General features: G+C 44.1%; 1 protein-coding gene across 1 annotated transcript; it reads right to left on the bottom strand.

Annotated features, from left to right (window-relative positions):
- Positions 1–5,185: 5,185 nt before the first annotated feature.
- Positions 5,186–9,743, bottom strand: IGFBP3 (insulin like growth factor binding protein 3). The gene is made up of 4 exons (XM_004708177.2): positions 9,468–9,743; positions 8,853–8,972; positions 7,497–7,657; positions 5,186–6,652 (listed from the first exon to the last, which is right to left on the bottom strand). The coding sequence occupies exons 1-3, from the start codon at positions 9,726–9,728 to the stop codon at positions 7,532–7,534; spliced, it is 507 nt and encodes a 168-aa protein (XP_004708234.2). The 5' UTR covers positions 9,729–9,743; the 3' UTR covers positions 5,186–6,652; positions 7,497–7,531.
- Between the last annotated feature and the right edge of the window lie 4,012 nt (positions 9,744–13,755).

Raw genomic sequence — 13,755 nt, 5'->3', positions numbered from 1 at the left:
TCTTTATTTTTTCCTATCCCTTCTTCTGAACTTTGACTGTGGGAAAATGCTGCTCTGTGATCTTATATGCTTGATTGGTTTAAAGCATGAGTCCCTCTCTTATGTCATTGCTTACTTTGTAGACATGTCTATTGTTTGGCTGAAAGTTGAGCCATATTGGTGAGTTCAGTTCCAGGCATGAAGGGTCACAGTCTTTTGAGTTCTACGAATCTCTCTGACCTTTTTCTGATTTAAAATGCTTGTGCACATTTTCCTCCCATTCTATCTCGTAACTTCTTCTGTGATCCTTTTCATAGTGGTCCGTAGTGGTAGTGAAGCACCATGTTCTGGTCTTCGTGTCTCAGGGCTTCCGACTAATTAGGCCTTTGGATTATTTGTTTAAATGTGTCTGATTTTCTTCACTCTTCTTCTGTTGGGCATAGACCTAGCAATAGTTACATCTTCCATAGCCACTCACAACCTTATGAGACCATAGTTTGTCATAGTGTGGTGGCCCATGTGTTGGTGTGAAGCTGCTATTGATGTTTCAAATATCAGTTTCAGCTGGGGAATAGGATTCAGTGCAGCTTCCAGACTAAGAACAGACAATGAAGAAGGACTTGGCTCCTTACTTTGCAGAAAGTAGGCCCTGACAACCTTATGAACAAACCTGAAACACTGTCAGATCCTGGAGGCATAGAAGCATAAGGAATGGAAGCAGAATGTTGTTGCAGATAGAGTTATAGGATGGGCCTCAGGTTGGGAGGCACTTAAAATGCAACTGATGAGCAGCTGCTTTCTCAAAGTAGAGTCAACTGTGGTGATATGAATGGCATAAAGCCTGTGGACATGGAGACTGGGGAACTTCTTTTGTTGATTGGGCACAGCTCCAAATGAGAAGTAAAAATCTACTAGTAATTGAGACTTGCAATATACCGAAGTATGAACCTAGGAAAAGTTGGAAGTTTCAAAATATAAAATAGAACACATAAAGATAGGGATCCTAGGAGTTAGTGTGCTGAAATGGACTGGTATTGGCCATTGCGAATCAAAAAAATCATATGGTTGACCATACTATCAAGAGGAATGACTTTGCATTCATTGTCTAAAGGGGCATTTCAAGATCTATCTTGAAGTACAATGCTGTCTGTGACAGGATAATAATATCTATCTGCTATCAAGGCGACTCAGTCAATACAACCATTACTCAAATTTATGCACCAAATCGAGACATGAAGAAATGAAGGAATGCTACCACCGTCTTCAGCAGGAAATTGATTAAACATGCCACCAAGATGCATTGAAAACTATTGGTGCTTGGAATGCAAAAGTTGGAAACGAAGAAGGAACAGTAGTTAGAAAATATGGTCTTGGTGATAGGAATGAAGCTGGAGATTACATGTCAGAATTTTGCCAAACCAGTTATTGTTTACAGCAAACACCCTTTTTCAACAACACAAAAGATGATGTTACACATGGATTTCTCCAGATGGTATACACAGAAATAAAACGGACTACATCTGGGGGAAGAGAAGATGGAGAACTCAGTATTAGCATCTAAAACCAGGGACTGACCATGAAACAAACCATCAATTGCTCATATTTAAGTTTCAGGTTGAAGCTGAAGAAAATTGAAATTAGTCAACAAGAGCCCACACCTTGAGTCTATCCCACCCGAATTTCAACAATGTCTCAAGAAAAGGGTTGCTGCGTTGAACAGTAGTGACAGCAGACCTGATGAGCTGTGGAAGGACATCAAGAACATCATTCATGAAGAAAGCAAAAGGTCACCGAAAAGACAGGAACCAAATCATCAGAGAAGATGTCAAAAGAGACTCTGAAATTTGCTCTTAATCATAAATTGTTTAGGCAAATGGAAGAAATGATGAAATATAAGAATTGAATAAAAAATTTCAAAGGGCAGCTCAAGAAGACAAAATCAATTATTGTAATGAAATGTATAAAGCACTAGAGTTAGGGGGAAAAAAAGAACATGTTTTTCATATCTTAAGCTGAAAGAACTCAAGAAAAAAATTAAGACTCGAGTTGCAATATTTTGAAATATACTATGGGAAAAATATTGAATGATGCAGGAAGCATCAAAAGAAGGTGAAAAGAATCCACAGTATCAAAAGGAACTAATCGACATCCCACCATTTCAGGAGGTAGCATATGAGCAAGAACCAATGGTACTGAAGAAGTACAAGCTGCACTGAAAGCATGAGCCCAAAACAAAGCTCCAAGAAGTGATGGAATACCTACTGAAATGTTTCAACAAGATGATGAAACGCTGGAAGCACTTACTCATCTATGTCAGGAAATTTGAAAGACAGCTACTTAGCCAACTAACTGGAAGATATCCATATTGGTACTTATTCCAAAGAATGGTGATCCAACAAAATGCTCAACTTATAGAACAATGTCATTGATATCACATGAAAGTAAAATTTTGCTGAAGATAATTCAACAACTGTTGCAGCAACACAGGGAGCTGCCAGAGGTTCCGGCCTGATTCCAAGGAGGTCATAGAACAATTGATATCACTGCTGATATCACTGTTAGATGGATCTTGGTTGAAAGCAGAGAATACTCGTGTTGTAGTTACATAATTTCATGTCAATGTGAAGATATGTAAAAGTGTAGGGTGTTCAATCTGTCAATCAGGTCACAGTTGATGGTGCCTCAAGGGTGTGGCCTTCTCATAAGGAGGGTCCTGGGAACCTCCCCTTGTCTCTTTGCCTTCACCTTCCTGATGGCTGACCCTGATTGCTGCTAGAGCCCTGTATGTGGCCACTGCCATTGGATCCACATAACTTTGTACCCATCAGTCTGTTATATTCCTGAATTCTGCATTACTGTATGTGACTGTGTGAATCTGAAGAGGGACTTATGGACTAGTATCAGATTATAGACTTGATCTGGACTGTGCTGTGGTGTTTGCTTGATATGTAATTACTTATTGATATAAAGCTCTCTCTTACATATATATGTGTGTCTGGATTTGTTCTCTAGTCAACCCAGACTAACACAACCTGAAAGATTTTACATGTGTTTTATTGACTATGCCAAGGAATTTGTCTGTGGATCATAACACTATGGATAGCCTTGAGAAGAATGGGAGTTCCAGAACATTACCTTGTGCTCATGCAGAACCTGTACTTGGATCAAGAGGGAGTTGCGTGAACAGAACAAGGTAATAATGCATGGTTTAAAACCAGTGAGTTAGTTTATTGTGCCAACCTGGCTGATAAACACATGTGGGGTTCATTGAAGGGCAGAGAGATAAATGGCTTGGTGAGCCTCACCTTTCGAGTTCTCAGGTCTCTTGCTTTCTGATGGACAGACCAGGGTGCAGCTGCCTTAGCCAGTTCCCTGCTTTAGCTGGCAAGGTTCAATTCCTGCAAGACATGCCTGAGGAGAAGCCACATGGCCCTACCCCAATGCAGCCCTGGGTTCTGGAGCACCCGTGTGGAGACCCCTGCCAGTGCTGAGATGTTTACACATTCACTGACTCAGTTTTCCTCCTGAAGTCAGCGTCATTACGTCTGTTTTGTGAGATGGAGGACTTTGTGGGTTGGTGTTGGACATATGGGTTAATGGATTATGCTGGACTTGTGGGCTTGGGCAGCACTGGGTTGGGATGTTTTCTTGATCCGCACTTAACATTTATATAAAACTCTCTTATACATGAGTTTCTGTGGATTTGTTTCTCTAAATACCCAGACTAATACATCCAGGAAAGGTATGTGCCAAGATTGAATCCCATTAGCGTACTTATTCAATCTGTTTACTAAGCAAATCATCAGGGAGGCTGGATTATACGAAGAATTCAGCATTAATATTGGAGGAGTGCTTATTAACCTGTGATATGCAGATGACACAACCTTGCTTGCTGAAAGGTGAAGAGGACTTGAAGCACTTAGTGAAAGTCAAGGATTGCAACTCCAGTATGGATTACAACTCAATGTAAAGACACAAATCTCACAACTAGGCCAATACATATTATGATAAATGGAGAAAACCTTGACATTGTCAAGGATTTTGTGTTTCTTGAATCCACATTCAATGTACATGGATGCAGCAGTCAAAAGATCAAAGGATTGCATTTGATGCTGCATAAGACCTTTTTAAAGTATTGATTGAAAAGCAGGGATGTTACTTTGAGGACTAAGGTGCACCTGACCCAAACTATAGTATTTTCAATTACCTCATGTGTGTGTGTAAGTTGGACAATGAATAAGGAAGAGTGAAGAATTGATGCCTTTAAATTATGGTGGTGAAGAATATTGAAAGTACCACAGGCTGCCAAAAGAACAAACAAATCTCTCTTGGAAGTACAGCCTGAGTGCTCCTTACAGGCAAGGATGGTGAAACTTTCTCATGTGCTTTGGACATGAGACCGATTCCCAGAGAAGGACATTATGCTTGGTAAATAAACCCTTGACAATATGTATTGACATAGTGGCTTCAACAATGGCCTGGGACATAAGAATAATTGTGAGGATGGTACAGGACCAGGCAGTGTTTTGTTCTGTTGATGAGTCAGGACTGACTGGATGACATCTAACAATGAATCCCCATGATGAGAGATCTAACACAAGATAATTATCACCATAATGAGACCCACTATTAGCAGGCAATCAGTCGAAAGACGTTTCTTCAGTGTTGTGGCCCATTTCCAATGTATGTGGATGCCACAAAAAAACCTTGGTTTTGTGTTTGTTTTGTTTGCTGGGACTTAATCTGAATTGTCCTTCAACCACCAGGTCTTTGTACTAGAGCCAGGAGATTGTCATATTTCCAATAGATCTTGGGAGTCCTCAGATGCCTAATATCTTAGTTACTGACCTTGGATTGTCTTGCCTCTATAATCAGAAGCCTGCATCTGATCTGTCCATCTTGTGAGTCCTTAGTAGCCTATCTTACCTGTCAACCTTGGAAACATTTGCCTCTGCAGCCAGAAGCCTGCCATTTGACCTGCTGAACTTGGGTTCATCAGTCCTTGCATCAAAGGGTATCAGGAAGATTCTTCTGTTTGACACCTGATCCACAGAGTTGGAACTCACCCCCCTCTATCACTGTGTAAGCCGTTTCCTTGATATAAACCTTGTGTATGTCAACTTGAAGCTTATACATGTGTAAGCTTCACTGACATTGCGTCTCTAGAGGATGCAATCTATGATACAGTCAGTGATCAAGGGAAAGAGACTTTTTATGGTAAAATGTTTATTTACTATTTATAAATACATTTTAAGACTTACGCTTTGCAAAAATACTTTCCCTCACCCCCAAATTAACTAAAATAACAGGTAACAAATAGGTAGGATGCCTTGAGATTCCCTTGTAACGAAGACTCTCTGCAGGGTGTCGCACTGGTGGTTCTGGTCAAAGCCCTGTCCCATCATGCACCCCATTCCTGGGCTTATGGGATAAACTGTCACTCTCCATACACGGAGGGACGGTGATCTCTAAGTGAGTGTGGCTCTTACGAATGGACCCTCCAAATCATGGCCATCTCAGGTTGACTGTCTCCAACATCTCACCTAGGATTGATTATCTAGTACAGAGCCCCATTATATTTGGCATATATTGTATAAAATGTTAATCCTTAATTAAAGTATTCTCTCAGCATATATGTGTGAATTATAAAGAAAAACATAAAACAAGTCCAAAGTCAACAAGCATGGCTGACTGCGTGCTCACCCGGCCAGTCGTCTTTCTTCTGTGGATACAGATCTACCCAATCGTGCCAAGGAGGGCAAATGGCAAGAGTTGGAAATAAACCTCTGTCTTTAACGAGGTTAATCTCAGAAATCGACTTTGTCTTGAGTTGTTGAACTGTGTAACACTTTTTTTTCCTGTCAGTCTGAAGAGTTCTGCTATTATTTGTGATGCCCAGGACGATGGAGGGCTGCTTCTTACCAAACCCCCTTACCTTCCACCTGAAGGAAAGGTAAGGAGGGAGCTTATAACTAGCTGAGCCTCTGGGAGCTTTTGACAAAAGGGAGCCAGACCTACCTGCTTATATGCTTCCAGAGTTTCCTACAGCATTCTGGCTCTTTCTTTTAAAATGAAAAAAGCAAACAAGCAAGACCCTATCTTATTCTTTCCAAAACTTTTTTCTCGGGCGGTTTCCATTACATGCAGATATGAAGGATCTTCTTGGTTGAAGAAACCAGGTCTTTGCTCAAAGATGGTACACTCCAGGTTTGAAGCCATGATACGGAGCATCAGGATGTCCAACTGACAAGAAGAACAGAGTGTTGTTCTAGTCTTGTGAAGGTCTGTGCTCATTGTACAGTAAGAAGTGATGCCAGGATGTACTCTTGTAAGCAAAACAATTGCTTCGGGAACAAAGTCCAAGGGGACGGCTTCATGAAGGAGCGGCTGGGCTTGGGAGGTACTGAGTCCTGTGTGGCACTTTTGCTGGGGCTCATATGACGGCCCAAGAAAAATAAAGCTGCCCTCCAATCACTACTGGTCAGCGGGAAGATGCTCAAGTTTATCACTAAGAAAAATCACAGACATTTAAAAAATTACTCTCTAGACCCCTTTTTAAAAAAAGGATTAATTCACTACAAAAAGAAATAAAAATTGAGGCTGTAGCCAGCTGTTGATAATGTCCTTGGCAGTCTTTTTGTGCAAAATAAGGCGTATTTGAGCTCCACATTAACTACAATGGGAAGAAAAAGAGATATATTGAAATAAGAAAAAAGTCAAAATGGTTCTTGGGGCATCAAGGAAGAGTGCCTAGACAAGTACAGGGAGGGCTGGGGGGACGGCCTAACACCTGAAACACAGCAAAGACCTGCCCATGGCTGTCAAAAAGTCATGCTCTAAATTATTCTTCTCTAACTCGCGGTTAAAAAAGCTATGTCAAAATGAAAATTGCTTCTGTTTGTTCATTTGCCTTGAGAAGGTAGGGCTCCTTTATTTTCAAAAGATAAACAAATACTGATTATAATAGCATGTTTCAAATTGATGGTTTAAAATTTCATTTTATATTAGATTTAAATAAGACTTTATAAAAATTATATTCATGATAAACTAACAGAATAGTCATTATCTATTTTCAGGGGGAAAAAGCCATGTCTTTAACTTAAAACCTATTTCTTCTTTTTTTTTTTTTAAACCTATTTCTTTAACAAGTCCTTGTGGATTAAAACATTCTAAGTGCGAAGATAAATGGACAAACAGAATTGCCTGGGAAAGGCTTAAGACATTGTGATGGCTGGAAGGCTTACATGCTGCGAGTTCTTTTAAAACAAAACAAAGGCTTACATGCTGCGAGTTCTTTTAAAACAAAACAAAGTGGCTTTGTGATGGAACTGGCCGCTTTTCCCTGCGCTCCTCTCTGAAATGTCTGGCCTGTCTCTCTCTATGGTCTGTGGGGTGAGTTCTGCTAGCAGGCCTAGGCAGGAAGGCTATGGTCTTCCTGACGCCCCCGTGTTACCAGGAGGAGCAGCCAGTGGGGAAAGCGTGGCCATTCAGCTGGGACAGAGGTCTCTGAGGCTTACGTCAAGGTCGAGTCCAGCACACTGAGTCCAGGCGTCTACTTGCTCTCCATGTTGTAACAGTGGACTTCACCTTTCCCTTTAGCATCATAGCTTGGGAGTGGCTGGCCATACTTGTCCACACACCAGCAGAAGCCTCGTTTTCGGCCTTTGGAAGGGCGGCACTATGGAGAAAAGCAGAGAAGACAGAATGTCAGGATCCCCAGCAACTGTTGGGGGATGAGGGTGGGGTGAGTATGGGAGTGGGGAGTAGGGAATATTCTGCACAGCAGCACACATGCTCAGGGTAGACTGTTAAATCAATTACCAGGACCCTCTAAAGTAACGCCCTGCCCCGAACATCTGTGCTATAAGAGCAAAATAAGAAGATCAAAGCTGTCTAAACTGGCATATACATTGGGCCTATATGTAAACCCCTGTAGGTACAAGTTTATGTGTGTTTAAGTTCCCCAGAAGAACAAAGGTCACCCACCAGCTTTGCTCTTTCTGAGTCCAGATTTGACAGTAAACACTGCTTGCCCTCACTCAGGTCCTGGCAGACCATGAGATTCACAGGGTACTGGGTCTATGTTGGATCCTGCCTCTACCTTTCAGAGCACCGGTTGAATGTTACACAGATAAGCTCTTAGCATGAGCTTTTACAGTAAGTGACTGAGAAGAAACCACGGTGGAATAAAGAGGCAAAGGCGATGCTTGGTTACTGAGGGAGACATGAGTTCTGTGGATGTGACCAGTACTAGTTACACCAAGGCCTAACCAGCTTATTTTTATGGGTTTACAGATGCCATGGTCTAGTGTCACATTAGACTATCAGTTGAAATGTTGCCACAATTAATATATATTCTGCATAGATAATATTTAACTGTGATAGAAAATAAGCACATCCTAAATTTCTTTGGTTTCTCAGGGGTCATTCACTCACAGGACGACATCAGTAGGAAAGAGATAAGCTTGTCACATGGCTTGAACATTCTTGATCATGGACATTCAAGATGGCACTGCCCCTCATGATGGAGCAGTAACAAAAGAGTCAATGTGTCTCCTGAGGGGCTATTAAAAGTGCTCCTGGCAGCATTCCATTTGCTCCGCGGGCAAGGAGCTGGGCGCTCTGGGGTGAGACGCAGGGCAGACGAACAGGTGGCTTAGCATTCTGATCACTGGGAAGCCCGAGGAGCAGCACTTCACAGCTGCCCAAGGGTCTGTTCTCCGGAGGTAGACAGTGTGTTGCCACAGGCGCAAACACAAATGCTGCACTTAGGAGTTAGAACCCGGGCAGCTTCCTGACCTTCCAGGGCAGTTGGCTCTCCATCTCCATGGAAAGGGGTGGGGGTGGGGAAACACATGGAAGCTCTTACTCACCTGCTTTTTCTTATAAAATCCCTTCTTGTCACAGTTCGGAATGTGCACACCCCTGGGGCTCAGCACATTGAGGAACTTGAGGTGGTTCAGGGTGTCCTCCATCTCCCTGCGGCAAGGGCCCTGGAGATGCAGGGGGGCGGGACAATGGAGTCTGTTATTATCTTCTCACACAGAGGGGGTCAGCACAAGTGGAACCTATAATGTGCTCCTCTATCCTGCCTGATTGAGCAAGACAGCTCTCCTGAGGTGCCAGCTCTCTCCCACACGGTCTTCTGTCTGCCCAGTAAGATGTATAACGTGGCATGCAGTGGATCCAAAGGGCTCTGTGGACACGTCTGTGGCATAGAGAGTACTTTCCAACCAGGTCCACTACTCTTTATGCAATCCGCGGAGAGGAAAGGACGGCGTTGGTGGGGAAGGAGGTGAGGAAGAAGCACCTGGAGGCGGCCTACTACAGCGACCAGAACCACCGGGCGCTGCGGACTGGGCTTTGAATGGAGTTACATGGCTCTACCTCGCTGTCGTAGGTGCTATTGTGGGTGCTGACGCTCAGCGCTTCTTGCATGCCACTCCCCCCACCCCTCCCCCGCCTCCAGGAAGAAGAAAGGTTCTTACGTATTCTGTTTCCCGTTTGGACTCGGAGGAGAAGTTCTGGGTGTCCGTGCTCTGAGACTCGTAGTCCACTTTGTAGCGCTGGCTGTCTTTGGCATGGCCCTTCTTGATGACGTCGATCTTGGTGTGGAGGGGAGGGAAGTTGGGGTCTGGCACCCGATGTGTGCTGGGGAACGCCTGGCTTTCTGTGCTTCCAGTAGTGTGTTCTTCTTCTGACTCACTGGCATTTCCTGGAAAGCACAGAGGAAACAGAAATAACCGCATGAAATCACAGATATCAACACTTAACAGCACAGTCGTCTTCCCCAACGTTTGCAATTGCAGCCGGACTAAGCTGTCAGCGTAGAGGAGACATGACTCACGATGACACACCCATGGGTGTCATCACAGCGGAATTACGGTCCATAGGGGTTTCAACGGTTGGCTGTTTGGAAATGGGCTGCCGGGCATTTCTCCCGTGGCCTCAAACCCCCAACCTTTCAGGTAGGAGTAAAGAGCAGTCACTATCGTAACCACCTGGTTACGATGTTGAAATAGCAATGCTTTCTAACAATCATAGTGTTTTTCCCTCAAACTTTGATAAAGTCTTATCCCACAATACTGTTAGCTTCACTTGATCAACAGAAGCTATCTTTTAAAAATTAAATCTTCCATGGGCTTTTACTTAGTAAGTGCAACTCAAGGAAGTAAAACCATGCTTACGCTGTTGGCGTTCCAAGAGATGGTGACTTGTAACCAACTTTCAGAAGCCACCACAGAATGCAGACCTGAGCCACCGAAGGCCACGGCTGCTCTGCGCAGTCTCTGTGTGTCTCAAAGCAAGGTCCTGGTAGAAATGTCCTTTCTTGACTCTGCCCCAGAGATGTGCAGGGAGGGCTTGGCAAACTGGGCTTAACAAGTCTGCCAGGGCTTCTGAGGCTTTTTCATTTGACAAGCGCTGTCGCCGGAGCCTTGGTGGCCTAGAGGCTCCACGTTGGGCTGCTAAATGCAAGGTCATCAGTTTAAGACCACCAGCCATTCTTTGGGAGCAATGGGACGCTCTACTACCGCAAAGAGTTACAGTCTTCAAAACTCACGGGGACAGCTCTACTCTGCCCTGCAGGGTCACTGTGAGTCAGAGTGGACTCCATGGCTGTGAGTTTAGTTCTGGTTTCGTCTTCACGGGTGTCTTCATGGGTGTTGGGCTCAGATGGGCCGAAGTTACATCTGCATTATATTACTGCACGGACTCAGTCATACAGGTTTTTAATAGTGTGTTTGATAGGTCCCACTGTCATATATCTAAAAGCCCATGCCCCATTTAAGAATATTGCAACTCCCTGGACACCAACTTACATCTCAGAGGGCACATTTAAGCCCCATTCCTGTCACGTATGAGAGCTTTCAGAGCCTGAAGAAAGGGTACAGACACCTTCTGCTACACCAGTGCAAATAGAAGACAGCTTCATGTTTGAGCGATGCCACAATGGTAACAATTTAAGTGTGGTTTTAAGTACAGTTGACTCTGCATTCGTGGCTTCCATGATGTGGATTCAACTCACAAGGGGGTGGAACATATTGGGAGCAGGGAGCAATAAAGTGGTCAAGACAGTTCCTCCAAGTCTAAAAGGGAGCTTTAGGTGCTATTTACATTGCCCTGGGTATTATAAGTAATTTAGAGATGATTTAAAGAATACAGGAAGATGTGCCGAGGTTATATGCAAACACTACACCATTTTATACAAGGAACTTAAGTCAATTCTCACACACCCCCCCATCTCCCCATGGATACCACGTGATGACTGCTTATGACTGCATTTGTAGCTGGAATGTATAATAGGATTTTCACTCAATTCCTTCATCAAGCTGTACTTTGAGAGATCATGAGAGAAGGGTCCGTGGTGTGTCTCCCTCTTGACTGGCTGGGCAAGCATGGATCAGAGACAGCCTGTTCCCAGGCCCCTAGGAAACACTGTGGGGCATCAGAGGCTCCAAGAGGCATCAGCTTCAATCTTTAGGTCACCGTTAGACTTTCTCCTAAGCAACAAACAGGGCTCAGGCCTTAGCATCTACCCTCTTGGCATGGAGCACGCAGATCCATAATTCTTCTTCGATTGGCATGGGGTCCAAAGGGCTCTGCTTCCATTGAACTGCTCTCTGCCCTCCAAAGAACTTGCTCAGCACTGTGGCAGCCTGCCTGCTGGGGGCAGTACCAGGGCTGCAGGCTCTGTGCAGTGGCAGCTTTGAGACTGCTCCCAGCCTCCTTTCTCTTTCAGGAACCACATCCTAATCAGACTTGGGCTCTGGACACCAGAGAACTCCCCCTCCTCTCTGGATCTAGGTTTTTGCATCTGCAAAATAATATTATGTGGTTCAGCTGCAAAATCCCCCCAGGAGTTTAGTATAATGGGAGGCATAAATTCCAAGTGTCTGGCCCAGAGCCTGAGAGAGTAAAGTTCTTAATTTACATGATTTATGATTTATCTTTGTTCCCCCCAGCCCCCTTTTCAGGGAAGTACTGGCACAAAGGAAATACTAAGAATCTGTAAATAACATGTTTGCATTTCTTTTCCAAGAATCCTGAGTCATTTCTTGCACTTCATTGGTTTCTTTCTAATGTCCAGACTGGATATGAAGGAAGAAAACAGTTCCATATACGTAAGGAAAAGGGAATTGTGCCTTTTCACTGTCATATAAGTTTACCCCCCCTTTTTTTTTCCAAAGTAGGAGTCCTGGTAGCATAATGGGTTTGAATTAGTTTGTGATCTGATCCACAAGGTCAACAGTTCAAAACCACAAGCTGCTCTGGGGAAGAAAGATGAGGCTTTCTACTCTTGTAAAGAGTTATAGTCTGGGAAATCTACAGGGGCAGTCTACCCTGTCCTATAGGTTCACCATTAGGCAGATTTGGCTCGATAGAAGTGAGTCTGTTAATTTTTGGTTTATAATAAGTTACATCAGCTCATAATATAGAGTTATAATGTTAATTATAACAACACATTCAAGTGCACCTAGAATGACAAGGTCTATAAGCACTTCTAATAACACTTCTTGAATACCCCCACATGTACAACAAAACACCAATGACATCACTATGCCACGAGACAAGTGATTTTATGCCTATAGGAACCAATGAATATTTTAGGGACCGGTAATAGGAGTGTTGCTCTACCAAACTCCTGGGCCGCCTTTAGAGCTAACCTTCTCCAGGGGGAAGATGAGCAGCTACAGAAATTATACAGGGTTGGACCCTGCTGCCCAAGGTGGGGGTTTAGTGAGTTATGTCCTCCAGGGTGGTGGAAGGGAGACCCTCCTAGCCTTCAGCTTTCCAGATGACCTCACAGGAGCGTCCCCTTATATCACCAAAGGCTGGCTCACTTGGCTTGAGATTCATAGGGGAGCTGCCAACTCCATCTGCACTTTTCTGAAAGGAACAATGTGGTGTTCTTCATGGGACAAGACATCGGTGATAATGGCTGATAAAGGAGGAATAACACTTAGCAAAGCTTATTTGCTTCTTTTCTCTTCAGGGGCTCCCTTAAATAGACCATCACCCCCCACCCCACCCCTTTCAGACGTAGAAGGGAAATGCAGTGGGCTTATTCCGATGACCTCGCCTCTCTCTGAAGTCAGTTCTGCAGCCATGTCTTCGCCCAACCTGACTCCACTCAGGGAAGGTGAGCTTGGGGCACACAGGTGGGATAAGAGGAAGAATTTGCAGCCGAATCTTGGAAATGGCTGTTAGATTTTCGAATGTCAAAAATATTAACAATACCTTACACGCGCCTCTTGAGCCCCAACCTTCCTAATGCCAGGACCCTTTAATACAGTTTCTCATGTTGTGGTGACCCCTGCAACCATACGATTATTTTCGTTGCTACATCATAACTGTAATTTTGCTACTGTTATGAATCCGGCGACCCCCGTGACAGGGTCGTTTAATCCCCCAAAGGGGTCGAGAACCGCTACCTTAGGACTACCCCAGGTCATGGCATTGCTTGGCAAATAACAAAGCCGTGGAAACTTTATTTTAAAGGACTGGTTCTATTTGGCAGGTGCCTGTTCACCGTTCGCCTTTCAATCTGTCCCCTGGCAGCTGCTCTCCCTTGCTGCTCCTGTTGGGGTACAGGAAGCCACTCTCCAGAGTTCTGCTGCCCATGCCCATTTATCTGCGTTCGCCCAGCCTGGAGGAAATCTCCAGGTTGGCAATCTTATTCCAGAACCACCTCTGATTCGACCTCTCCTCCCCCCTCGAGAGACTTTTACCAATTTCGCTGACGGAGCGTTGCAATTGCCAAGGCCTCTCCCCTTA

Source organism: Echinops telfairi, unplaced genomic scaffold, assembly GCF_000313985.2.
Source record: "Echinops telfairi isolate 266 unplaced genomic scaffold, ASM31398v2 ScPeMD7_7;HRSCAF=31, whole genome shotgun sequence".
NCBI lineage: Eukaryota > Metazoa > Chordata > Mammalia > Afrosoricida > Tenrecidae > Echinops > Echinops telfairi.
The sequence above is the reverse complement of the archived record's forward strand: the minus strand, read 5'-3'. Positions and strand labels throughout refer to the sequence as shown.

What these genes read in the sequence shown, in the direction of transcription:
- IGFBP3 (XM_004708177.2), bottom strand. Translation starts at nt 9,728, where the DNA reads ATGCGGTTATTTCTGTTTCCTCTGTGCTTTCCAGGAAATGCCAGTGAG. An exon ending in CCAAACGGGAAACAGAATAC is followed by an intron (nt 8,973 to 9,467) that starts GTAAGAACCTTT and finishes CTGCATCTCCAG; the next exon opens with GGCCCTTGCCGCAGGGAGAT. An exon ending in GATTTTATAAGAAAAAGCAG is followed by an intron (nt 7,658 to 8,852) that starts GTGAGTAAGAGC and finishes TTTTCTCCATAG; the next exon opens with TGCCGCCCTTCCAAAGGCCG.